The sequence below is a fragment of the Equus asinus genome, chromosome 5 (genome assembly GCF_041296235.1).
Source record: "Equus asinus isolate D_3611 breed Donkey chromosome 5, EquAss-T2T_v2, whole genome shotgun sequence".
Classification (NCBI taxonomy): Eukaryota; Metazoa; Chordata; class Mammalia; order Perissodactyla; family Equidae; genus Equus; species Equus asinus.
Window position 1 is genome coordinate 82016328 of NC_091794.1, and position 24436 is coordinate 82040763.

General features: G+C 60.6%; 1 protein-coding gene across 1 annotated transcript; it reads right to left on the reverse strand.

The window, feature by feature from the left end:
* Positions 1-1385: 1385 nt before the first annotated feature.
* FOXO6 (forkhead box O6) lies at positions 1386-24396 on the reverse strand. The gene is made up of 2 exons (XM_044770510.2): positions 21668-24396; positions 1386-3549 (listed from the first exon to the last, which is right to left on the reverse strand). The coding sequence occupies exons 1-2, from the start codon at positions 22079-22081 to the stop codon at positions 2281-2283; spliced, it is 1683 nt and encodes a 560-aa protein (XP_044626445.2). The 5' UTR covers positions 22082-24396; the 3' UTR covers positions 1386-2280.
* Between the last annotated feature and the right edge of the window lie 40 nt (positions 24397-24436).

Below are 24436 nucleotides of genomic sequence, written 5' to 3' on the forward strand. Positions count from 1 at the left end.
CGAACATCCCTCCCCAAGCCCAATGGTTCCCATGGTACCTAACTCAAACTGAGCCTGTCTGAGACTGAGCACACCATCTTCCCCAGGGTTCCTCCTGCCACGATGTTCCCAGGTGCCCAACTGGAAACCAGGCATCACTGACTCTTCCTTCTCCCTCATCCCCCATGTCCGATCCAAAACCAAGTCCCAGTGACCCCACATCCAAACTATATGTGACCTCATCCTTTCCCCTCCAACCCCACTGCCCTCCCCACCCCCTCATGGTTTGAGTCACCACCAGCACCTCTGGTCTGGCCACTGGCCCTCTCTCGCTGTTGCCCCCTCCAGCCCATTTGCCTTCATGTCATCAGTAACCTTTCTGTCTCTGAGTTTTGACCACACTAAACTGCCTTTAGTTCTGGAACCCACACGATCCCTTGACTCGGGGCCTCTGAACTTGCAGTTCCTCTGTCTGAATCCCTCCCCCTCCCAAGGCCAACTCACCCTTCAAGGCTCAGCTGAGGCAGCAACCCCTCCAGGCACTTTCCCTGACTCCTCAAGCCTGGGATGGGTGCAGCGTGTCATTCATTTCCACAACAGCCCCCTGGCTCCTCCATTCATTCCAGCTCTTACCTATAATCACCCGTTTACTCATCTGTGTCCCCCTCAAACCTCTAAGTTCCTTGAGGGCAGAGTTGTGCCTGTGATGTTCTCTGTGGCAGCCCCAGTGCTTGGTACAAGACCTGGCACATAACAGGTGCTCACTAAACCTCCCGTGGATGAGTGAATGAACGAGGGCAGGACCTCTGCTGAGCACATTACATACCTTTTCCCGGTTACTGCTCAGGAGAAATCCGTGCGATGGGTACTACTATCCTGTGATCTATTCTAGGAAAGCAAGGCTACAGAGGTTGAAAACATGCCCATGGTCACACAGCTGGTAAACCACCGGGAATGGATCCAAATAGAATTCTGGCGCCTTCAAGGCCTCCTTTCCACTCCCACCCTGCCTTCCCAAGCCATTTTCCCTCTCTGATCATCTGTACATCAGGAACAAAAATGGTACTTAATACAGAACCTGACACTAATAGGTTCTCAGTAAATATCTCTGCCTTCTCTTCCAATCTCTGAGGCTTCCTCAGGACAGAATCTCCCCAAACCAGGAACTTCCTGCAGGCACACGTTCACGGAAACAGGTGCAGAGCTCCACACAGGCACCCGTCCAGAGTCCGGAACTCAGTAGGCGCTTCACCAATGTGTTGAGCAGACAGACATGAGTGAATGCTGACACATCCTCAGACACAAAGCCCCAATAGGGGCTCAGGCACTGGGACACCCCCGCCCCCACGATCTCTACCAATGATCCGCCGCCGCCGCCACGCCCCCTCCTAACCAAAGGCGCGGGAAATATTTAAAACAATTTTATTCATGAAAATATGCTGTACAATGCACTCTACACGGCCTCGACACGGCACACACGCACACGCACACGCTGACGGCACGGCCACGGTACACTGCCTACGATATGCGCCGGGGACGCCGCGCCCACAGCCCGCCCCGACAGGACGCTTATAAATACGGGAGAGAGGAGCCAGGACTGGCACGGAGAAAGGGTCGTCGGTTGCTGGCTCTCTGGAGAGGCTGAGACCAGCACTGGGGGGTGATGGGGAGGTTGGAAAACGGAATTGACTCCGACAGAAAAGGGGAGAAGCTAGGGCCGGCAGGGATGCGCGAGAGGCGCTGAACTGTGGGGGTGGGGGTGGAAGGATGGTGTAGGGCTGAAGGCGGACAGCTCAAGGGGAACAGCCAGTAGGTAGGTGTGAGTGTTTTCGGGAGGGGATTGCTGGCTTGGGGTGGGTGAGGCTAAGACCAGTGGGAAAGTGTCACTTGGGAACTAGAGCGCAGTTTGGGGTGGGCAATTCGTCATGGTGAGGGCCCCGCAAACGAAACTGAAGATTCGGAGACCCCCGCCCCATCTCCAGGTTGGCTTCCCAGACCGGCGCGGCCGCTTGCTCCTCCGCATTCCACCCAGCCCGGAATTCAGCCTCCACTCCCAGGCTTCCTGCCCAGGGAGGAGGAGGAGTGGGTCTCAGGAGTTTGGGCAGGAGTGGCGGGGTGCCCCAGCCCCTCCCCACCACTTCCCTCGGCGGTCAGCTTCGGAGGGATGTCTCTAGCTGGGCTGGGGCTGCCTCCTGGATCCTCCCGTGGAGCTGGAGTCGGGGGTGGGGATCCGGGGATCAGGATGGGAAGACACAGGCCCCTCGGGGGCGGGGCCGGCACCCAGGGCGCGGGAGGCGGCCCTCAGCCCGGTACCCAGCTCTGATTGGGGGGCGGGGCCCCGGCCAGGCCGGGCGGCGGCGGAGGCAGGGCCGAGTCGAAGTTGAAGTCCATTTCGTCGCTATCCATGAAGTCGTTGAGGATGATGGACTCGACGTCGCACTCGAGGCTCCCGCTGAACATGTCGAGGTCCAGGTCTGCCGGGAAGCGGTCGGGCGCGGCACCCAGCGGCCCGGCGGCAGCGGCCGCATACGGCCCGGGCAGCGCGTCCAGCAGGAGGCCGCCGGGCGGGGCCCCGAAGGCGGCCGCGTGGCCCGGCGGCGCCAGGCCCGGGGCGCCCGCCTCGCCGGGCAGCGTCATAAGGCTGATGGGGTGGGCTAAGGCACTGCGCGAGGGCACCGGCGGCGCGTACGGGGCCGCCCCCTTGCCGGGGTAGGCGGCTGCCGCGCCCGCCAGCGCCAGCTCCCCGGGCGCGCCCAGCACCGGGCCGGGCCTGGGCGCGGGCGGCGGCGGCGGCGGCAGCAGCGCGGGCAGCGCCCCGGGCCGGAAGGGCGCGGCGGCCGGCGCGAAGCTGGCCTGCTTGTTCTCCTGGATGGTCTGCATGGGCAGGCGGCGCAGCGCGCCCAGCGCCGGCGGCCCGAAGCCCCCGCCCCCGCCGTAGGCGCCGCCCTTGCAGCCCCCGAAGTAGGCGGGCGTCCCGGCGCGGGCCCGTGGCCCGTACGCGTCCTGCGCGCCGTCCAGCAGGCCCTCGGGCAGCCCCGCGCCGCCGCCGCCGTGCAACCCCAGCGGGCCCCCCAGCTCGGCCAGGCGGGGCAACTCCCCGGGGCAACGCGCACCCAGCGCGGGTGACAGCGCGCTCGCCGGGCTCGGGTACATGAGCGGCGAGGACGGCGCCAGGGCCTCCAGGGCCTCGTCGTCCTCCAATTCAGCCGCCTCCCCGAGCAGGGGTCTCCCGCCGCCGCGGAAATCGGCCCACGCCTCGTAGTCGTCGCTGGCGTGCGAGGCCGGGCTGGTGGCCCACTTGGCCGCTGCAGGCAAGGGCCCCGGGGCTGCTGCGCCCGGGGGACTATGGTCGGGGCTCCGCTCAGGTGCCTGCAGCTGCTTCTTCTTGCTCGCCTTGCCCTTGATGCGCAGGAACTTGGCCCCGTTGTCCATGGACACGGCCCTGCGCCGCGGGGTCTTGCCCGTCTTGCCGCCCTCGGGGTTCAGCATCCACCACGAGCTCTTGCCAGTGCCTTCGTTCTGCACGCGGATGAAACGGGTGTGCAGCGACAGGTTGTGCCGGATGGAGTTCTGTGGCCGGAGACAAGGACGTGGGTGGGGGAGTGGGAAGTGAGGAGGCCATGAGGAAAGGGGGGACGGGAAGGAATAGGGAAAGAGGCGAGAGGATAAGAGAAAGGAAAGAGCCAGAAAGGGGAAGGGGATAAAGAGGTTGGGGGAACAGGTGTTAGTACCAAGTGGGACAAACCCGGAACACCCATCCTCTGCCCCGCCCCCCACAGGCAATGCCCAGAGGGTGGGGCCCGAGCTTTGGGCCTGGCCTTTCCGGAAGCATCGCAGAACCTGAGGGCGACTCTTAAGGGGCCTGCAGCAGGGGAGCAGGACCCGTCTCCCCAGCCCCGCCCCGCCCTGCCCCGCCCCGCCCATAGCTAGCCAGCCTGCCAGGCCCCCAGCAGATTATGTAAGGGCTCCTGCCGCCGCGGCTCATTTGTCTGCCCCCCTCCCTCCCCAGCCTGGCATGGCGCCAGGAGCCCGAAAACCCAGGGCTCCAGAAATCAATCTCGCGGTGACTGATTAAGCCCTGTTTAGAACTAATTGCTCTTTCGTGTGTGGGGAGAATAAATTACCTGCTTTAATTTCGTGTCTTTAAAATGCAACTGCAGGTAGAGAAGGCTGTTAACCCTTTGCTGGCGGGGCCTGGCCAGGGAAGGCGGAATAGGCTGGGGTCCCCAAGGTGGGTATAGGCCCGAGACTTTTCAGAGATTTCCCCCAACTCCTCTGAGCTCCCGGGAACTCCACAGAGGCCTTGGATCCCAGCAAGCCCCTCAAAGCACATCCTCTGGCCATGGAGACCTCAGACCCCACCTCTGCTTGGTGCCCACCGTCAGGCCAGCCCAGCTCTCCAGCCTGCCCTTTCGGCCACAGCCCACCCTCCCCTCCTGACCCACCTGGAGCAGAGGAGTTCTGCCCTCACAGCCCCTTCGGTGGAACCTTCACAAGATCCCCACAAAGCAGGTGGCACAATCCCCCTTTACAGACGAGAAGACCAAGCCTCAGGAGGTGACGTGGCTTGCCCAACGCTACGTGGCCCTTTCTGCTGTCCCTCCATACCTCCCTGGGCTTCCCCTTTGCCACCCCTGCGTATCCCCTTCTGAATGTCTGCTGTGCCAGTCTCTAGTGATGCCCCTGTCGCTGCCTGCTTTTGCCAAGAAGGCAGGGGAGCCCACAGCTCCACTGGCCTGGCTCCCCTCAGGAACCTGGAGGAACAGAACTTCTGCTGGGCCTCCCACCTGGTGTCCTTGACCTCCTGGCTCAGCAACTGCTGTGCAAACAGCATGGGCTTGGGTGTCAGAAGGGCCGGGCAGGATGCCTGGCTCTGTTCAGCCACCTAGCTATGTGACCATGGGCTGTTGGCTCAACCTCTGTGAGCCTCAGTGAAGTCGTCTGAAAAAAATGGGCCACATTGAGTAAGCACTTAGAAGGCTGTTAGGTCACTGCCTGAGATAATGTGTGTGGGTGAGCGCTTGGTGAACCCACCAGGTGCTCATCAACGTTGGTTCAATCCCTCACTCTGGCCAGAGGACCTTGCCTCTTAGGTCACACAACAGACCTGCTCTGTCTCTACCTCCTTAATACCATCCTGAGCATGACTGTGCTGGGCACTAACAACCCTGGAAAGCCGGCATTACCATGTCTCATGGACCAGGGAGCAGAGGCCCAGGGGCGTGATGTGACTTGCCCATGGTCCCACAGGCTGCAATGCCAGGTACCACTCCATCCAGATCTGCCCAGCTCACGGACCTGCTCTTAACTCATTAATCCACTGAGCCCAGTAAGCACTGATCCGTGAGGGCTCTCCCGCCCCCGGCCTCCCTCCCACCAGTCTCCAGGAGGAGGAGTCCTTCCTGCTGCCCAGGGTTCGCTCCCACCCCTCGCCTCCAGCTCCAGGTACCGCCCTGACTCTTCAGGGCCCCAGGCTCCCTATCTCGAGCACTTTCTGGTCTTTGGAGGTAACAGCTGGGGCTCCAACGCCCCTCCCAGAGTTGCCCTGCCTGGCTTCTCCTGGGGCCCTGAGAGGAGGGGAGCTGGACCCCTAGAGAGTGGTGCTCTCTCAAGTAGATACCCCCTTCCCACTCCTGCCCCTGCACCTGGCGCCCCAGCCCCTCCCCCACACCTGTGTTCAGGGGCCTGGAGGCCTTGGTTCTCTTCCCCTGTGGAACTCTCTGGCTCACCAAAAGCTCCACCTCCCAGCTTCTGCAGCTGGAGGTCAGTACGGCAACACCTGTTTATCAATGTCACTATGTGCCAGCCTGGTTCTGAGTGCTGGGGGTCGGGGGAGAAGGAAGGAGGGACATTGCCAGGTACCAGCATCTGCTCAGAACCTGCCTGTTCAGACCTATAAGCGTTATAAGTACTTTATCTCACGTAGTCGTTCTGTCAAACTCCATACAAGTCAGGGATTGGGATCCCTATCTCAGGATGAGGAGAGTGAGGCTCAGAGAGGTTAAGTAAGTTGCCAAGGTCACACAGTTTTAAGTGGCAGAGCCAGGTATTGATTTCAGTTAATCTCACCCATGAGTCTAAAGGACATCGCATTCCACCAGGGGAGAGAGAAAGGAGTCAGAGAATTTCCAAAGAATCTTAGGAAGCCAGTACTCCAGTGCTTCTCAAACTTTCCATGTAAACTCTCTCTAGAAGCTGGTAGCATAGGAAGACTGGGGGCACGTTGCAAGGTCAAAATTTCCTATAAGACTTGTGCTTTGTTTTTAGAGTTCAAGGGGATTTTGCATTGTAATTCCTAATACGTCCAGATTTTCTGAATATAAAAATAATGTTTTAGATTCTGTTTACCAAGAGCACATGTTCCAAGCCTCTGAAGGTTTGCGTCCTTCCCTGCTCTGTTCCCTGTCCAGCCAGGTACCCCTGGGAGCTTGAGCCCCAGCTGAAACCACGGCTGGTCCAACCTGGAAAGAAGAAAGGTCTTGCCCAAGGTCACCAGGACCTGGTGGTAGAGCAGGGATTCCGGCCCAAGCCTCCCGAGCCCCAGCCTGAGGCTTTACCCACGCCACCAAGGCTGACCTGGAGCAAGTCCCTCCTTCTCTCCAGCCTCAGTTTCCCTACTGGGAAACTGATGAGATGGGCCAACTGTACTCTGGGGACCTTTTCGATTTGATACTGAAAGTTCTTAGAATCATCTAGTCCAGAAGTTTTCAAACTTTTTTTTAAAGTACTGGAACTCTTTGAGTAAATGGAATCTAACACAAAACCTGAGTGTTGCACACTGAGGCCCTCGGGGAGTGGGGGTGGGGGCACCCGGGGCACCTGGGGCCCTGCCTGCTCAGCCCCCTCCCTTGCATTCTCACAGAAAACCAGGCCCCTGGGGAGGGATTCTGCTGGCCAGATGGATGGCGCAGTTGAGGCCTGGGGGGGGCCATACCTTGCCCAGGGTCACCCGGGGAGGTGGCCCAGAGCTGCGCAAGGACCTAGGCCCTGACTGCCGAGGCCAGGCTCTGCACCAGGTGTGCACCACGGCTGTGCCCCAGGAGGGAAGCCCAGGCCCTGCAGCCCCGTCTGGCTCCTCAGGGCCCAGCCACCTGGTACCAATCAGAGCTCCTGGCCAAGATCCAGTGGCAAGCGCCGATCACAACTCACCCACGAGGCCTCCTGGGAGGCCAGAGGCCACAGAGGCGGTGAGGGAGGCCGAGGAGGGAGCCGCCTCTGCCAGGGCAGCAGTAACCAGGGCTCCCTCTCGGAGTCACCTAGCAACCTGCCACCACAGCCACGGCCCCGGCATGCCTGGGCTCCCCTGGTGCCCAGAGCTGGACCAGGCTTCTGGGGCCTCACATCTCCCATACCTCCATGCAGGCCCGGGGCAGGTTCCCAGGGGAGACAGACCTCCCTAATTCAGGGCCTCAGGAGACCATCAGGGGGCAGAGGGAAGGGAGAGTGGGATACATTCCATGCCCATCTCCCTCTCTTTCAGAACCTGGGCCAGGGAGGCCAGCCTCTGGGGCCTCACCCACCAGGGAGGGGAGGCTGGCACAGGGCAAAGCGCATGGGCTCTGGGGTTGGATCTGGATTCCAGTTTGGGCTCCAATACCCACAAGCAGTGCGACCCTGGGGCACGATGCTTTGAACCTCCATTTCCTCATATAGCCACCCTGCTCCCCTGCAGCCCTCCTCCACGCAGATGCCAGCCAGAGGGGTCCTTCCGATAACCCCCATCCCGTCCAGTGCTGCCCACAAGCCTCTGATGCCCCCATCTCACTCTGAGTAAAGACGGGAGGCCTTGACGCAGCCCACAGCCCCTCCACGACCTCTCAGACTCCTCCCCTAACACGGTCCTGCTGGATCCCTCCCTCCTGCTCCTCAACCCTGCCAGGCAGCGTCCCGCCTTGGGGCCCCTGTCTCAGAGAAACACCGTGCTCCCAGAACCAGATACATCCATCTCTCGTCTCTTTCAGGTCTTTCTTCAGATGTCACCTTTTGCAGCAAGGCCCACCCTGACCACTCTTGTAACAAGTGCTCCTCTTCCCTGCCATTTCTTGGCCCCCTTACCTTGCTCTAAATTTTTCTAAAGCAATTATCGCTTTCTAAATGAATATTTAATTTATATATATAAACTAATAAGTGTTATATATAAATATACAATTTATATTCTATATTATTTATTGTCTGGTTTCCCTATTTCATGAGTGATTTTTGTCCGGTTTTTACTGTACCCTCTGTGTTTGATACATACTAGGCATTTAATAAATGTCAGATGAATGAATGAGAGAGAGTAAAGGGGGAATACTGTGTCACAGGGAGAATTCAGGAGACTAGGCAGAGTAGCTGGCACATGATACAAGCTCCTCCAGACTGGGCTGAGAGAAGGGAACATACAAGGAAAGACAAGCACGGGGTGGAGGAAATCAGGAACAGTGTGACCCACAGAGGGAACCGCAGAGAGGAGTAAGGGCTCCCACGAGAGGTGAAGAAGGCCCCACAAGGTGCACAGTGCAGCCCCCACCCTGATGCCCAGATAGACTTGAGTAGCCCAGGGCTTGCTGGGGCCAAGGTTTCTCACAGCCTGTACCACCTGCGCCAGAAGACACTCCAGGAGTCCCACTGGGAACAGAAGAACCTTGTCCTTGCTGACGGTGCCTCCCTCATGGACAGGGTCTGATCCATTTGGTGGCAGGAGCTCATCTATCCAGCAGGACAACCTCATCTATTCCCAGGACACCCTTCGCCCACGAGCAGTAATGCATTCCTCTGACAGCACAACCCCATTTATCCAGCACACCAGTCCCATTTATCCAGCAAGTACAACCTCATCTGCTAACAGCACTCCATTCACCTGATGGGCCCCCTCATTTATCCAGCAGGACACCCTCATTTATCCTCCGAGTCGAAGGCTCTCCTTCCTCCTGTGGTGTGGCTGTGTTCTCTGACAGTGTGACCCGACTGATCCAGCAGGACGTCATCTCTCCTACAAGTACACTTCATCCCCTGACAGTACAACCTCATTTATCTAATAATGCAGCCTCACCTTGCCTCCAAGTACCACCTCATTCCCTGACAGTACAACCTCGTTTATCTTCCACTACAACCTCATTTCTCCTCCCAGCACAGCTTCATTCTCTGATAGCTCAGCCTCATCCAATCTTACTTTTCCAGCCAGAGCCCACCAGATTTCTGAGTGGGGAGGGGGGAGGATGGAGAGAAAAGGGGTTCCACCATTTGCTGTCCCCTGCCTACAGAGAGCTGCCTGGTGCTGTCACTATGTCCAGTCCCCCCCAGGCCCAAAAAGGCCCATGGACTGAGTCCTAGGTTGCCTGGCCCAGCCAGCGCTCCAGCATTGCCCTGTCTCCTGTTTTGTCCCCTCTAGGGCTAAAGAGGGCCCACAGGATGGATTTCCTCCAGCTTTCCAGGATTTGATTTGTAGCTTTGGCTGATTTCTGTGGCATGGATACTCCCATCATAGCCAATTTTAAGCTGCCAGCATGACGTTACTGAGTGCAGAACGGGAAGAAGTGTGCCCGATCGGCTCTCGTGAGCCCGCGGAAGCCAGCTCCAGCACACCACTGCCACGTGCTTCCAATCCCGAGGCAGGAGAAGGGCACCGCCTACGACATGCCAGACCCAGGCTAGGGTCTTTGATGCAGTTCTTCCTCTAATCCTGATAACCATCCTGCAAAGAGGTGGTGCTATTTTACCAAGGAGGGAAACTGAGCCTCAGGCAGATTAAATGACTCCCGAGGCCACGAAGCTGGGAAGTGATGGAGCCAGGTCTGGGTCTCAGGGCTGTTGGATTCCAAAGGCAGGGCTCTTCCCATCCTCACCCCCAGTGTGACGGGGGACACTGCCCTGCTGCCCACCTCAGGGGCCATCCTTGCCTTGGTTCTCAAGCCCAAGGTTCTTCGCTTTCATCAGAAACAGGAGACCCGAGTCTTGCGCCCCCCACCCACCACGAGCCCTGTGCTACCACCTGGCCTCCCTGGCACCTGGGGGTTCCAGGACCCACCCAGTTCAGTCCTGGGTCTTGTGTCCATCCATCCAAGCCCGAAGCCAGGTATGGACACCTCTCCAGGTACCATCACTGTCCAAGCTTCAGCCCAGCCCCTCCCCTCAGGAAGCCGACCCTGCCTACCAGAGGGGGTGATGACCCAGCTCCTCCCTTTAATGCTTCCCTGAGCAGACACCACCTGTGGGGCTGAGTGAGCGCTCCATCCCCACCGTGACTCCCATTTCCTCTCTGCCTCCTTCCTTCCCACCCTTCCTGCAGGAAGAAAGGTCAAGGGCAAGGGTTGGAATCCCAACTTCACCCATGTGACCTTGGGCCTCCCCTGTAAAAGAGGGTAACAATCCCAACATCCACGGATGAGATCCCACATGGCAAGAACCTCATCCCCTCCCTGTCTCAGAGCCCCAGGAGTAGCTCCTGTCCCAAGCCTTGCCCCCCACCCCACTGTGCGGCCCCAGTCTGACCCAGGAACACACATGTGTCTCAGACAGAGCCACAGACTCTCTGGGGGTCACTTGCTCTGCTGCCTGAGATGAAGCTGTGGCTGGCGCTCAGTCCAGGCAGGCTTCCTGGCAGAAGGGGTGACCTGGATGACCTCTGGGGCCTGAGGCCATGTGCAAATCCTTGGCAGTAGGGTCTGTAGTGGAGGAGGGGTAGAAGGGCAGGTGGGGGCATCAGGACCACAGGTGTCAACAGGTGAGTGGGCTTGGGGTCAGCGGTGGAACAGAAGTGGGCAGCCAGGGGCCAGGAGGAATCAAATGTCCAAAGCAAGGCATGAGGTCAAAGGACAGGCCCTAGCATCCCCCACGGCCACCCCAGAGACAGCAGAGCCCACACACCAGCAGCAGAAGCTCAAGCTCCGCCCCTCAAAAGCCCATGGCTCCTCATCCCCCCGGGATTGGGTCCAACTCCAGACTGCTATTCAAGAGCCCTCTGATGCTCTCCAGCCTCATCACCTCCATTCCCTTAAGCCCATCGGGGGCTCCAGACACCCTGGATGCCTCACACCTCCATGCCTTTGCACATTCTGGTCCCTTTGCCCTTCCCTCTCTCTGCTTGACCAGTTCCTGCAGCTCCATCAAGACCTGCTCTGTGGCATCTTCCTAGTCGCCTCCACAAGCTCCAAGAATAGCTGCTCCCACCTCAGTGCTCCTGCAGAAATCTAACTGCAAACTGGAGTATAATTGTGTATGAGTCGGCCTCCCCACTTGAACTTTCTGGGGCAATGTCTGGCTCACAGTAAGTCCACACATAGGATGGAGCTCTCAGCAGCCACGAACCACTCAGGCCTGGCAGTTCTGCGCAGTTTCTGTCCAGCAAAACCTCAGGCCGGAGCCCCAGGCCTCGCCTCCTCCCTCCTGGTTTCCCCTCCCTCCCGTTCCTGTGGCCTCTGCCACCTCCCTTCCTTTCCTCAGCACTTCCTGGCTCCTCAGGAGAATTTAGCAAAGGAAAGAAACGACCATTTACTGAACATTCACCAGGTGCAATGCACCGTGCTGGCACTCAGCGATTAAAATCCTATTGAGTCTTTGTGACAACCCTCTGAGCTGGTTCATCATCCTTGTTTTAGAGATGAGCAACTGAGGCTCCAAGAGACAAACTGACCTGCCCGAGGTCACATGGGTGTTGTAAGCAGCGGTGCAGGAATTCACACCCAGGGCCCTCCCTCACTTTTCCTCCCACCCTGAGATGCCTCTAGGGAGGGGCCCATGCCAGGCAGAAGCTCCAGAGTGGGCCTGGGGTGGGGGTGGGGGCTGTCCACACTGGCTTAGCAACCCCTCCACACTCTTTCCTCCTTCATCCAGGATTAAAGGGGATCCCGGAATGCAAAGCCATTCAGGCTTCTCCCTGTGTCCATTCAGTCTGAGCCCCCTCCATCCCTCCATCCCTCCCTCCCTCTGCATGCAGCACCTCCCCACACCCCTGCCCCAGGCCCTGGGAGCAGCTGCGGTGACCTCACCCAGCCCTGCCCTGGGCCTGGCTCTGGGGAGGGCCCAGCAGCTGTGCCCCAGCCCTGCAGGCTGGCTCCTAAGGGGAAAAGAGGAGGAATAGGCATGGTGCCAAGAGAACCATCTGCTCTCCCAGGGGCACGGCCACCCGCACAGACACCGGCCTCGCCCCCAGGGGCCGCCCTTGGCCCTCTGTCCCCACGCCAAGGGGCTCCAGAAGCCCAGGGCAGCCCACCCAGACCGGGGCAGCAGCCGTCATCTGCCATCTGTCTTCTGATACTGAGAGGTCCTTGCAGGACATGTTGGAGCATGAATGTCCGCTGAAAATGAACAAGTGCTCAGGGTAAGTTCTGGGTGCAGAGGCCAGAGGCCCGGGCTAGGTGTGCTGACCACTGCCTGCCCCAGCCCAGGCCTGCTGGGCCAAGAGTCGGAGATCCCCTTGGGGGGGCGGTTAGGGCTCCATCCCCTCACATCTGCTCAGCTGGCAGGTGCCTCTGGCAGAGGGCAAGCCCCTTCCCCCACAGCCCGAGCTCAGGTTACAGAGGAGGCAAGGCCAGCTGAGGACAGGGGGAGGGGACATGAGGGGTGGAGGAGGCATCACAGCTTCCCAGAGTGTTGGGGGAGGGGAATTCAGATCTCGAGATTGGACTCAGCCAGAGAGGGAAGGGCTGTGCCCAAGGTCACACAGCCTTGAAGTGGGCAAAGAGGAGCAGGCATCCCGGGACAAGAGCCCTGGGTTCAAGGGTGACCTTGAGCAAATCATTGCCTTTATCTGTAAAAATACAGAGCCTCAAACCTGCCCGCTTCCCTCCCAAGGCCATGGGGAAGGCTCTGGAGGCTAGAAAGTAGTGGGTCAACCTAAGGGCAGGACGAAGCTTGGACATCCTGAATATCTGACACCTTTGGGACAGAAAAGAAGGCATTAGAGAAAGGACACCACTCCCCCAACATGCACAAGTCAGTGTCCCTCAGGGATCAGGGCCCAGGGCCCCCCACTCGACACAGCAGTGGGAGGGGGGTCCTTTCTGTCACAGAGCAATGGATAACAGTCGTGATATTTGCCGATTTCTTGGAGACTTTACATGTATCCCTCCTGTATTTCTCACAATACAACTTGGGCATAAGTCCTATTATTATCCCATTTTGTGGAGGAGGAAACTGAGGCTCAGTTGCCCAAGGCCACATAGAGGGTGAGTGACGGAGCTCCGGTCAGCTCCTCCCTCCGGCCTCCAAGACCCCTAAGCACACCTCTGCGCCTCACCTCCAAGATCCTCGAGGCACTGAAGGGTACTGAATGGCACGTCAGGCCTGGCATCTTGGACTCTTTGGGCTCCATCCCCCTCAGGCTCATCTTCTCCCCAGACCCCAGTCCCAGGCCCACACTGGGTGCTGGAGCCCGTCTCTCCCCTCATCCACCTGCCACACCATCCACAAGTGATTATTCTGCCAGGGTCATTCCCCATCCCCCACAGCTTGGAGTGCCAGCTGCCCAGCTTGGCATTCAAGGCCACTAACCATCAGGCCTTGGCTTGCTTCTCCAGCCTCAAGTCCTACTGGGCTCTGGCCAACACAGCCAGACCCTGCCCGGCTCCTAAAGAGGCCTGAGGGTTGGACCTCCTTTACCTGGTTCCCCTCCCCCACCTCCAAACACCTATGGCTCATTATCTGGCCCTCCATCATGACCCCGGGCAGTCTTTATCCTGAATCAAAATCGGGAGTCCTCATCTTCTCTCCCCAGCTTCACCCGTGGACACCTCAAAGTCAGGCAGCCAGTCCAGCGCCCCTGAGCAGCACTGCACAGTCGGTGCCGGGTGGCTGTAGGAGCAGAGGAAGGAAGCTGCCATCAACCTTGGCGCCTGCAGATGGGGAGGGTGGGGTATGGACAACATCAGGCTGGTCAGGCCCTGTCCTCAGGGAGCTCTCTGTCTGAGAAAAGGAGCCAGCAACCCCAGAGCCATCCCCCAGGCTGGAAGCCCCAGGGCCAAACTCCTAGGGAGAGCAGAGAGGCAATGACAGGGGCCTGGACAGGGGTGGAGGGGGAGGCCAGTTTGGAATGTCCTAGCCAGAGCAATGGGCTAGGGAGGAGTGGGCCCTGGGGAGTTTCCTTTCTGTCTCTTACAGTGGGATACTACGAAAGCCACTTTAATTCTCTGCCTTAGTTTCCTCATCTGCAAAATGGGGACAGTAACAGGACCAGCCTCACAGTGTTGCTGTGAGAATTAAAGGAAAGCATGTACGTAATGGCACAAGGCAATTGAATCCTGAGCTGGAAGAGTTCACTGTGGCTACAGCAAGGGCCAGAAGCTGGTGAGTGATGTGGCTGGAGAGCTCACTGGGGCCAGGTAGCCAAGGCCTTGAGTGTCATGCTGAGCCCACTGGACTGGCTCCTGTAGGAACAGCACCGCGTGGTACACATGCTCTCGTCCCCTCCACCAGATGGGGAGCTCTCAGAGAGCAGGCGCTGCGCTGCTCAGTTTCCTCACCTTTCTGGGTCCAGAGAGACCTCCTGAGTATTCACACCAACCCTGGCCCCGCCTCCTGCAGCCAAAGCTCTGAGTGGCACAGTGCATCGGCCCTGGCTGCTCGCTGCATTCTCTCCATCCATGTTCTATACAGTGCAACTGCTAAGACATGACGGATGAGCGAACGTGTTGGAGATGGGGGGTCAGGCCCTTCGGGCTGACTGCATGGGGTTCAGTTCTCTGGAGGACCCAGAAAAAGTGAGGAGGAGAGGAGTGGGCTCACCCTGGACAGCCTGCTTGGAGGAGAAGCTGGTCCACACCAGGGCAGAAGAAAGGAGGGAGAAGCAGGAACCCGGGAACCACCATCTAAGGCATTGCTTCAGAATAAGACCTGTCACTAGACAGATCTGTTAAAATATAGGTTCCACGGCCCCCCCACTGAGAGCCTGCTAGAGATGGTGTGAGATGGGGACTGGAAACCTGTATTACCTCAAAGCTTCTGGGTGACTCTGATCATCAGCCAGGTTTGCCAACAACTAAGGATTTAAGGCAGGAATTCTCAGGGGGACGCAGTGGGTTCCAGAATCACCTGGGAGGCGGGTCTTTGTTCAAACCACTCAAGCACCCCGCCTAGTTTCGGAGGAGTGTCCCAAGGGATCAGTCCATGAATCGGTAGCTGCCTTGTGAGCACGTGACAATGGCAGTGGGTGTGTGTTGAGAACTCCAGTGGCAGGTGTAAAGGCGGCAATGTGAGGGTGGCCTGAGATCAGAGGCAGGAAGGATAGCGGGAGGGAAGGCAAGGTCTGGACAAGGCCAGCAGAGGGCCCAGGGGTCCAAATAGAGTAGTTTGGGCTTGGTTGGCTCCCAGGGGAACGGAGGAGCCCCAGAGGGTTCTGGAGCATGAGCGAGCCTTGGAGCAGAAGGGCTGGCAGGCATGTGGGGCTGAGACGGCACCAGCACTGGGAGATGGTGAAACATGGTAGAAACAGACAAGTCTGTGTCTAAATCCAGGCTGAGCCTCATCCCAGCTATGCTGCCTTGGCCAAGTGACTTCATCTTTCTTGGCCTCCATTTCCTCAACTGCAAAATGGGGCTATTAACACACAGCTGGCAGGACCCAGGGAGGATGAAACGAGAGCATTTATGTGAAATGCCCAACTGACTGCCTAACACCCAGACGTTAACTCTCTTAATTTGTGTTCCCCTTCCCACAAGAGGCACCCCCCCTTAGAGACCAGAGATGTTTCTCTGCAAAGAGGGAGGCCCTGGGGGGAGGGTGTGGGAGGCCCCTCCCCCACATGCCACCTGGCCCCCCTCCCACCTCCACATATGGGTTGGGGGGTGGGGAATGGCAGCAAACAGCCAAACCCTCCCAAACAGGAGTTGGTTTCCATGGTAACCATGGTGCCAGGAGGAAGGGGGGCACTCCAGATCCAGCTGTCCCCCTGAGCGCCCTACCCAGGCCTCAGAGCCTCAGTTAATGCCCACCCAACACCCTGCACCCCCCCATCTGCCGGCTCTGGGGGCCAACCTGCACTCCCTTCATTGTGCCCAGAGTACATCTGCCACCTGGGTACTGCCAGGGGCAGGGAGGCATCTCCGAGCAGGAGTCCCAAGTTCAAGTCCATCCACACCTGCGCTCACATACTTCCTCCCGTGAGAAGTCCTATTGGTATTTTGTGCCCTCGGTGCCAACTAACCCCTCCTGGTTCCTAGAACCAGAGCGTCTGTCAGTCACAGCGCCAAAAGGACCAGAGACCCAGTGAAGGCCCTTTGGACACCCAGGAGAATACTGAGGCCCAGAATCCACACACCTGGCTCAAGTTCCTACAGGTGCTCAGTCCACCCCCTCACCCACTCCCAACTCCATAACTCCAACTGACCCCAAAGAGCTGAACGAGGACACCCTGAGCCATGCTCCAGGGCGATGGGCCACTGCAGAAGAAGGAAGGAAGTCTTCACAACTTTAAGACCCATCTAGCAATACAATGGGCAGTCCCTGTCACTGGGAGTGTGTGAGAAGGGATTGAGCTGAGGAAGGAAGCGTGGTTCCCCTAGAGACCCAAAGTCTGATTCGGAGGTGGAAGGAGTGGGCACCAGTGTGTACCTGCTTCCCAGGTACCACCCCCAAGTTAGGAGGCAGGCCCAGAGGCTGCAAACAGGGAAAGGGTGCTGGTGAGTCAGCCACGAGGTAAGGGAGACAGTGAGGTGCCAAGAGGGCTCCCACTGCTATAGCTGGTGCACCCATATCCCAGGGGCTCACATCCATACACGGAGTCCATGACCACGCCCTCCCCTCACAGGACACAGACAGAGGGGCTTCCAAGGCCCCAGGACCCCATGTGGTGGCCACCACCAGCTACCACTCAAAGACAGGAGAAGGTGGGCTTTCAAACCCAAACACAAGATGCCCCCTCCAGCCCCCATAGTCTAGAAAAAGCTTGAGTATGGGGGTCATAAAGGGGTTCAACTCCCAGGCCTGCTACTTTCTAGGGATGTGACCCCAGGGCAAGTCACTTCTCCACCTGGGAAACGGGGATGCTAATACCCACCTGGAAGGACGGTGGCCAGGACTTGATGGGATGTGCCCTGGGCTAGTGGGCGTCTCTTTCCCAGCCCTCCCTCCTGTCTGGCAGCGGCCCCCCAAGCCAGTCAGTCTTGCAGCTGGAGTCCTCAGGGTGCGCACAGAAGGGGGCCCCAACCCGCAGAAAGTGGGGGCTGGGGGTGCTGAACTTTCGAACCCGCAAACCCCCCGCGCCGTTCATTACCTTAACACGAGTTAAAAATAACCGTCTCATCTCTTTAAATTAGTCTGTCTGCAATTACCGCCTGGCACGGCGCTGCCCGCCATCGTCCCGCTGGAGCGGCGCCAGGTGGCAGGCGGGGCCCTCACCCTGTCTGTCGGTCTGTCTGTCTGCCTGCCTCCTGGTCTCCCCCCTCCCCCGCCACCGCAGCACAGCTACCCCAGGGGCCTCCCGAGGCCCCACCTCCTGAGCTCCCCGAGTTGCACGGGGAGGGGGCAGGGCGGTGGGTGGTGGGAGCGAGGGGGCCCGGGTGCGCAGAGGCCTGGGGTGGGGGCTCCAGAGCACAGCAGCGGAGGAGGGGCGCCGGGAGGCCCGCGAAGCCGGAAGGGCCCGCAGCGCGCCAGCGCTCGTGGGTGGGTGTGAGCAGGTGGCCGTGGGAGTCTGCCGGGCGTGCCAGCAACTGTGCCAGGAGCGGCTGGCACGGGCTCGTGCCCAGGAGGCGGGCAGCTGCCAGCGCCCCGCTCATGCAGTGCGGGGGGTGAGGACACCCCCAACCCGGGCTCACACCGCCTCCTCCCGCACCCCCACCAGCCCTTGGGGCTGGGGATCCCCGGAGGACAAAGGAGGAGGAGGGAGCCCTCCTGGAGCAGGCTGGGGGGAGGACGAGAGGGGGAGCCCTCCGCACTCACAACCACCGCTCAGCCCGCTCAGCCCGGCGGCAGCAGGACCCTCCTCCTGGCCTCTCAGATCAGGCCCTCCTGCTAGGCTCCATCCCACCTAGGACCTACTGGCCAGCCTGGCAAGATGGGGGTAGCGCCACCCCTCCCGATCCCACCCCCCAGCAGCTAGCCTGTTCCAGCCCTGAGGGAGAAGGGAAGTCCCCATCCACTGCACTCCTCCCCCACCAGGCCTGGGGAGAGGAATGGGAGGTGCCCAGGCCTGGCCTGGGAGCTCCCAGGGGAGCTGGCAGCCAGGAAACACAAAAGCAGGCAGAACAACTCCAGGGGCACTAAGTGGAAGGAGCGCCAGGACCCGGAGCAGCCTGGAAGGCTTCCGGGAGGAGTCCAGCGCTAGGGAAGGGGGGTCAGGCGCCTCTGAGAGGAAGTGGGAGGCTCTACCTGGATGGGGGATACCCACACTTCTGGGACACTGCAAAGGGATGGGGAGCTCCTGTCCAGGCCCTGTCCCAGGCCTGGAGACCCTCTGCCCTGAGGGGAACACTACCAGCCTCTCGGGTGGAGATCCTAGCACCAAGCCTGGCCTCTCCTCAGGCTGCAGCCCGTGGGGTGTCCTGTGCCTGCTGCTGGTCCTGCCTCCTCCAGTTCCTCTCCGCAGCACACCACAGGTGGGACCACAGGGCAAAGGAGGCACATCGGCCCCTCCTGACCTGGCCCACTCTGCCTTTCCCATGCCACCTCCCTGCCATCCCTACCAGCCGTCGGCTCCAGCCTGGCACGCCCCACCGTCTCCCAAACCCAACACGTACAATTCCACCTCCTTGCCTTTGCACGTGCAGTCAACATGCCCTGGAAGACCCTCCCAAATTCTAACCCCCCAATGAAGGCAGCTCAGATCAAGTGTCACCTTCTGTGAGGGCCTGCCTGGCTCCCCAGGGTTCTAGCCCACCTTTCGTACAGCCCCCAACCCGGCCCTTCCTGCCTGTAAAACACAGGGCCTGCGTGTGGAACTGGCTGAGCTCTGGTGTGTCCTGAAGTCAGGTCCAGTGCCTTCCCCTTTGGTCCCCCCACTCCACCTAACACAGGGTGTGGTACACCCCTGGGGTTCAAGTGCAACACTTATGTGGGGGATGGGAGGAAGGAAGGAACAATGGGCCTGGGCCCCAGCCCTGGCACCTGAGGTGTCACACAGCCCCTGCTAACCAGAGGTTGGCTGGGAGTGGGGCATGGCCCCCCCACCAGGCTGCTTGGGGGACTGACTGGGAATGGAGGAATAGGTAGCGGGGGGGGGGGGGGGGGGGGGGGCAGAATAAGGAGAAGGAGGCTCCCTGGGGAGCTGGATGAGGTGGGGTAGAAGGGGGACAGCCACGGAGAAGATGAGATGGGAAAGGCCAGAGGCCCCTCCGGACAGCCCTCCTCCAGGGCCTGGGTGGTCTCTGCCAGGGCCCAGGTCAGGAGCCCCAGCCTGAGGCTCCCTCTACCATGCCCCAGCCCAGGACGAGCCTTCCAGGGCTCCTTCCTTCCTGAGCCCAGGCACAGGGAGGACCAGTGTGTCCCCAGCAGCGTGGCGCAGTGGAAACCGCATCCAGTGGGCAGGCGGGAGACCTGGGCCATCATCCAGGACCTGCCGCTTGTGGCTCGCGGATGACCTGAGAAGAGGCCCACCCCCTTCTGGGGCCTCAGTCTCACGGTCTGAGAAATGAACGCATGGGACTAAACTATCTCCAAGCACAATTCCAACCACGTTCCAGGATTCAGACCTGCCCCAGTGTCCCCCTCCCATGGCCAGTGCCAGCAGAATACTATTCCGGAGGCTCTGCGGGGCCTGGGAGGGACACACACCTGGACTGGAGTCCAGCTTTCCCATCTACTGACTGTGTAACCTTGCGCAGTTCACTCCTCCACTCGGCACCTCAGTGCCCAGTTCTGTAAATGGTGACAGTAAAACCCTCCTCAGGGACTGGTGACAGCATCAAAAGAGACACCTGGCATCAATGCCTGAAGGTGTCTGGCACAGGGCTTGGCCCTGAAACCCTCAATGAACTACAGTTCTCGCCCAGCTTCCAGCCTCACGTCCCCTCTTGCCATCTTCCCCCATCATCCCTAATCCATCAGCCCAGCTGGAGCTCCACCTCCTGCAGGAAGCCCTCCTGGCTTACCCTGGCCCACAGTACCCTCCCTGGCCTCAGCATCCTCCACACCATCCACCCATTTTTTCACTCATTCACCAGACATGCACGGGTGGCTCCTCGGTGCCAGGCTCTACGCTGGGTGCTGTGGGCACAGAGATTGCTCCAACACTGCCACTGTCTTCCAAAGGCAGGGTGGGGAAGGGAAATGAGACCTATGCAGGCAGGCAGAAGGCCACAGAAGAGGGAGTCCTGAGCTAGCTAAAAAGGGTTATGGAAGGCTTCCTGGAAGAGGCATCTGAACTCTGTGTCCTTGAGGACAGGGATTATATCCACAGGGAGAAGTGAAAGGTGGGACAGTGCATGGGGAGCAGGGAGGGAGGAGGGAGCAAGGCCCAAGAGCAGGACCCAGTTGGGAGGAATAAATGTTCTGGTGGGCGCTGAGCCCAAGGGGACCAGAAAGAGGATGGGGAAGGAAACTCACGTCTGCTCCTCCAGCCTGTGCCTCCAGCCCCTAGAGGCCACAGAGAGACAGAGAAGCTGCCAGCACGGAGCCTGAGACCCTGGGCTCCCAGGTCAGAGCACCCCGTGGCCCCTAAAAAGCAACCTCTGGGCATGTAGAGCTGCCCATGTCCACAAGCCTCCCCTCCTCCACTGGCACGCCTCCTTCCTCTGACCCTGTCTGCAGCCACCACCAGGCACAGCCCCCTCCCTCCATGGAGGCATGACTCCTTTGCAGAGACCCCGTCTCCCATAGGGAGCCTGACAGCTCACAGGCCCTAGGCACAGAGCCCCCCACCCCAAACTCCTCTCTCCCAAAGGCATTGACCATACCCATTCCCCAACAAGATGGCCAGAGGAGGGTCTGGAGGCCACAATCCAGTCAAGCCCCTGTCCCCTCCCAAGATGGCTCCCCCCTTTCCACTCCCTGGAAGGGAGGCCTCCCTGGGGTGCCCCTGCCCCTCCCCCCACTGCCAAATGCATCTGGGCTCAGAAAGCCAGGAAGTGGAAGACTGACAGCCTGAGCTGGGCAGGGAGAGATCCCCAGCCCTCAATAGGCTGCCCTTACACCAGCGGAGGTCATCACCAGCCCACCATGCTGGTCCAGGCAAGGGGGCAGCAGCTGCCCCATGGAGAACTCAGATCCCAGGTCACCTGACCCATTCCCCCCCAAGGCTGGTTGGTGCCCTAGGGTGAACTCCTGGCACCACAGGAAGAACTGTGGGCCCAGGGTGGCACCCCTCACCCTAGGGCCAGCTCCAGGGAGGGCAGTAGGAAAGATCTGGGGGGAAAAAACCACTAGCCCCAAGTCATTACTGTAGCTGTTTAAGGAGGGTGCCTTGATGGAGAGGGTACAAGAGTAGCTCAAAGCAGAGTCCCGGGGACAAGAGCGGCCCTGTGTCCGAGGCCTGGGAATAGGTTCCTCAGCTATGCTCCCAAGGTCGGGGTGGGGTGCTCCTCGGGAGTGCCTCAAAGTGGCAGTCCCTTGTCACCTCACCAGACCTCCCACCCCGCATCCAGGGCACGCACACAGCTGCTCCCAGCACGCCCCCGCCTGTCTGCCGGCCGACCCAACGCCCTAGGCACACACTCCATGACCCCTGGGGGTGCCCCAGGGTCTCCCTCCTGACCGCCCGTCTGTCCGGAGCCTGGACGCACCTAGCAGCCCCTGGAAGCCCCAGCCCGCGACCCCAGCCCCCTCCACAGCTAGACGCCCCCACCTTCCAGCCGGCCGAGCTGTTGCTGTCGCCTTTATCCTTGAAGTAGGGCACGTAACGGACCATCCAGTCGTAGATCTGCGAGAGCGTGAGCCGCTTGTCCGGGGCGCTCTCGATGGCTTTGGTGATGAGGTCGGCGTAGGACAGGTTCCCCCACGCGTTCCGCCGGGAGCTCTTCGCTTTCCGCAGCGGTCCGACCTCCGCGCCCAGCGGCGGCGCTGGGGCCATCGCCGGGGCCGTCGCCCGGCGCTCCGGCCCACAGTCCTCGGCGCCCTCAGCCAACCCTGAACCCAGCGCTCCGTCCTCGTCGCCGGCCAAGTCGGGCTGCGGCAGGGGCCAGGTACACGAGCGCGGCCGGCTCTGCGGCGCGAAGTCCGGGTCCACGTCCACCTGATGCGCTCGCAGCTTCGCAGCCATGGTCCCGCCCGGCTCGGGCGAGGAGAGGAGGGAGGCTCCGCGGAGGGTGGGCGGGCGGCTCCGGGATCTGCGCGCCCCGGGGAGGCCCGCGGGAGGGGTCCCTGGCGGCGCCGGCTCAACCGCGGGGCGCCATGGGCTGGGGCGCGGAGACAGGGGGCTGGACGCGCTGGGAAGCCCAAAGGGAGGGAAAGATCAGGGCAGCGAGGAGGCGGCGGCCCCGGAGCCCAGCGGGCACACACCTCGCCCAGCCCGGCTTCTAGCACCTGCCGCCTGCCTGCGCCTGCAGCCACCGCCGCCACCGTCGCTGCCGCCGCTCCCCCGGCGCCGGCCCCGCGCGCGGGCCCCGCTCTCCCGGGACGAGGCCGGACTGCACCATGCCGGAGCCCGAGCCCGTGCCGGAGCCCGCGCCGCCGCCGCCGCCCCGTGAATGCCGCCGCCGCCGCCGCTCCGGCTCCAGCGCCCGCTCCCGCGCCTGCCGCGCTCAGCGCCGGCTGCACCTCCGGACGGGCGGGGGACGGGGAGAGGGCGGGCCCGGCGCGGGAGGGGGCGGGGCGTGCCCGCCCGCAGCCGCGGAATCCTCGGCCTGCCCGAGTGCCCCGCCCGCGGCTCGGGGTGGAGGCGCGGGGCTCCCGGCTCGGGGCGACCCCGCCGCAGCCCCTGTGCGCAATAGCGCCGCCTACGGGGCAGGGGAGGAGCGGCGGGCGCGACCCCGCCCCCTGCTCGGCGCTGGGGGTGGGGGGCGCGGGGGCGGGGCCCGAGCGCTCCCGTTGGTCCGCAGCAGGGCTATCCCGCCCACGGACTCGGCAGGATCCCTCCCAGCAGCGCGTCAGCGGGTTATTGTTACAACCCGGGGTTTCCCGGGGCAACGGGGATGGGGCGGGGCTCAGGGCACTTGGCCCCGCCTTCTACTCGCAGGCGGAGTGCCCCGCCCCGTTTCTAGACCCTTGGCGTTTCCGTCTTGGCAACCTGATGGGGAGGATGATCAAGCTCTCCTTTGTGCCCTGGACTGGGCTGGGGAAAGGGAAAGGGTCAAGAATACCCGGGTTCGGGACTAGGCTTTGCAACAATTCTAGCTTCTCCTTCTGCAGATGGGTTCTTCATGGGCTCTTAGGGTGCCTGCGAACATAGTTTCAGAGCCTGGGTTCTCAAAGTTTGACGTGTAGCAGAATCAGCCTGGAGAGCTTGTTAAAGATATTGCTGGGCCTCAGCCCTGTAAGTCTGGGTTGGGGCTCCAGACTCTGCATTTCTAACAAGTTCCCAGGTGATGCACCTGGACCACACTCTGCAAACCACTCTTTTAGAGGCTGTGGGAGGCTCTGGCAGGGGCCGTTGGAAGAAGCTCTGGCCCCAAAGTTCATCCTGTTTGGAGGGAAGTTTCTCATTCATTTAACAGGTATTTATTGAGCACCTCTGATGCACCAGGCACTCTTCGTGCCACTGTGGGGAGAGCAGTGACAGACAGGTGAGGTCGCTACCACACAGGCTAGCAGAGGAGGCAGATGCTAATCGGGTATCAATGGCCTCAGAAGGGAGAGGCTGGCTGAGAAGTTGGGCAGCCCATGACCTCATCCCACAGAGCCCTAGGCTAGGTTTCCAGCTACCACTCCACCTGCCAGCCTTTGCTCAGGGTATCCCCTCTGCCCAGAATGCCCTTCCCCCACCTCAAGGCCCTCATCAGAGATTCTCCCATTCCTCAAAGCGCAGCTCAAATGTCAGCTCACCCCTGACACCTTCCCCAACCCCAACTCCCAACACTCGTCTCTGTTCCTCGCTTGCCCACACCACTTGCTGCTCTGCCAGCAACACCTTATTTCCCTTTAGTACAATATTTCTTTGTTCCCAATAGGGAAACTGAGGCCCAGAGTGGGGAGGTGACTTGCACAGATGGCATGGCCAGGACTAGAATCCCAAGCTCACCAGCCGGTAGTACCACACTCCTGGGGAGGCTGGAGGCTGCGACTTGCAGAGTTCTCTGAGCAGTGGGAGGGCTGGGCCCAGGCCATGAGACAGCCCTCTCAAAAATTCCTTCCTTCCAACTTAGGTCCCTAGTTGAGGAGCAGGGCCAAGGGTGAGGGTGGGAGTGGGGCTAGGGGGGCCCCCCTCATCCCCCAGTGTGGGAGCAGGCCCAGCTTGCAAATGCCTGGAGTGGCATCTGACTGAGTCACATCCCAAAGGCAAGGGTGGGCATGGAACCGCTGGCTGCCCCCTCCCCATACACACACACCCACCAGGTGGTTCTGTTTAGAGCCACGAGGGGCCTGAAATCACTGCTGGACCCCCTCCCACCCACAGTTCTCATATGCCCTCCCTGCCTGGGGAGCCCACACTGGGCGCTGCTCACTCAGGTATCCTGGA

Bases quoted from the DNA above. Each gene is read 5' to 3' on its own strand.
- FOXO6 (XM_044770510.2), bottom strand. From the start codon at position 22,081: ATGGCTGCGAAGCTGCGAGCGCATCAGGTGGACGTGGACCCGGACTTC. The intron at 3,550-21,667 runs GTGGGGGCGTCT...CTCCGGCCACAG, and splicing joins ACAGCTCGGCCGGCTGGAAG to AACTCCATCCGGCACAACCT.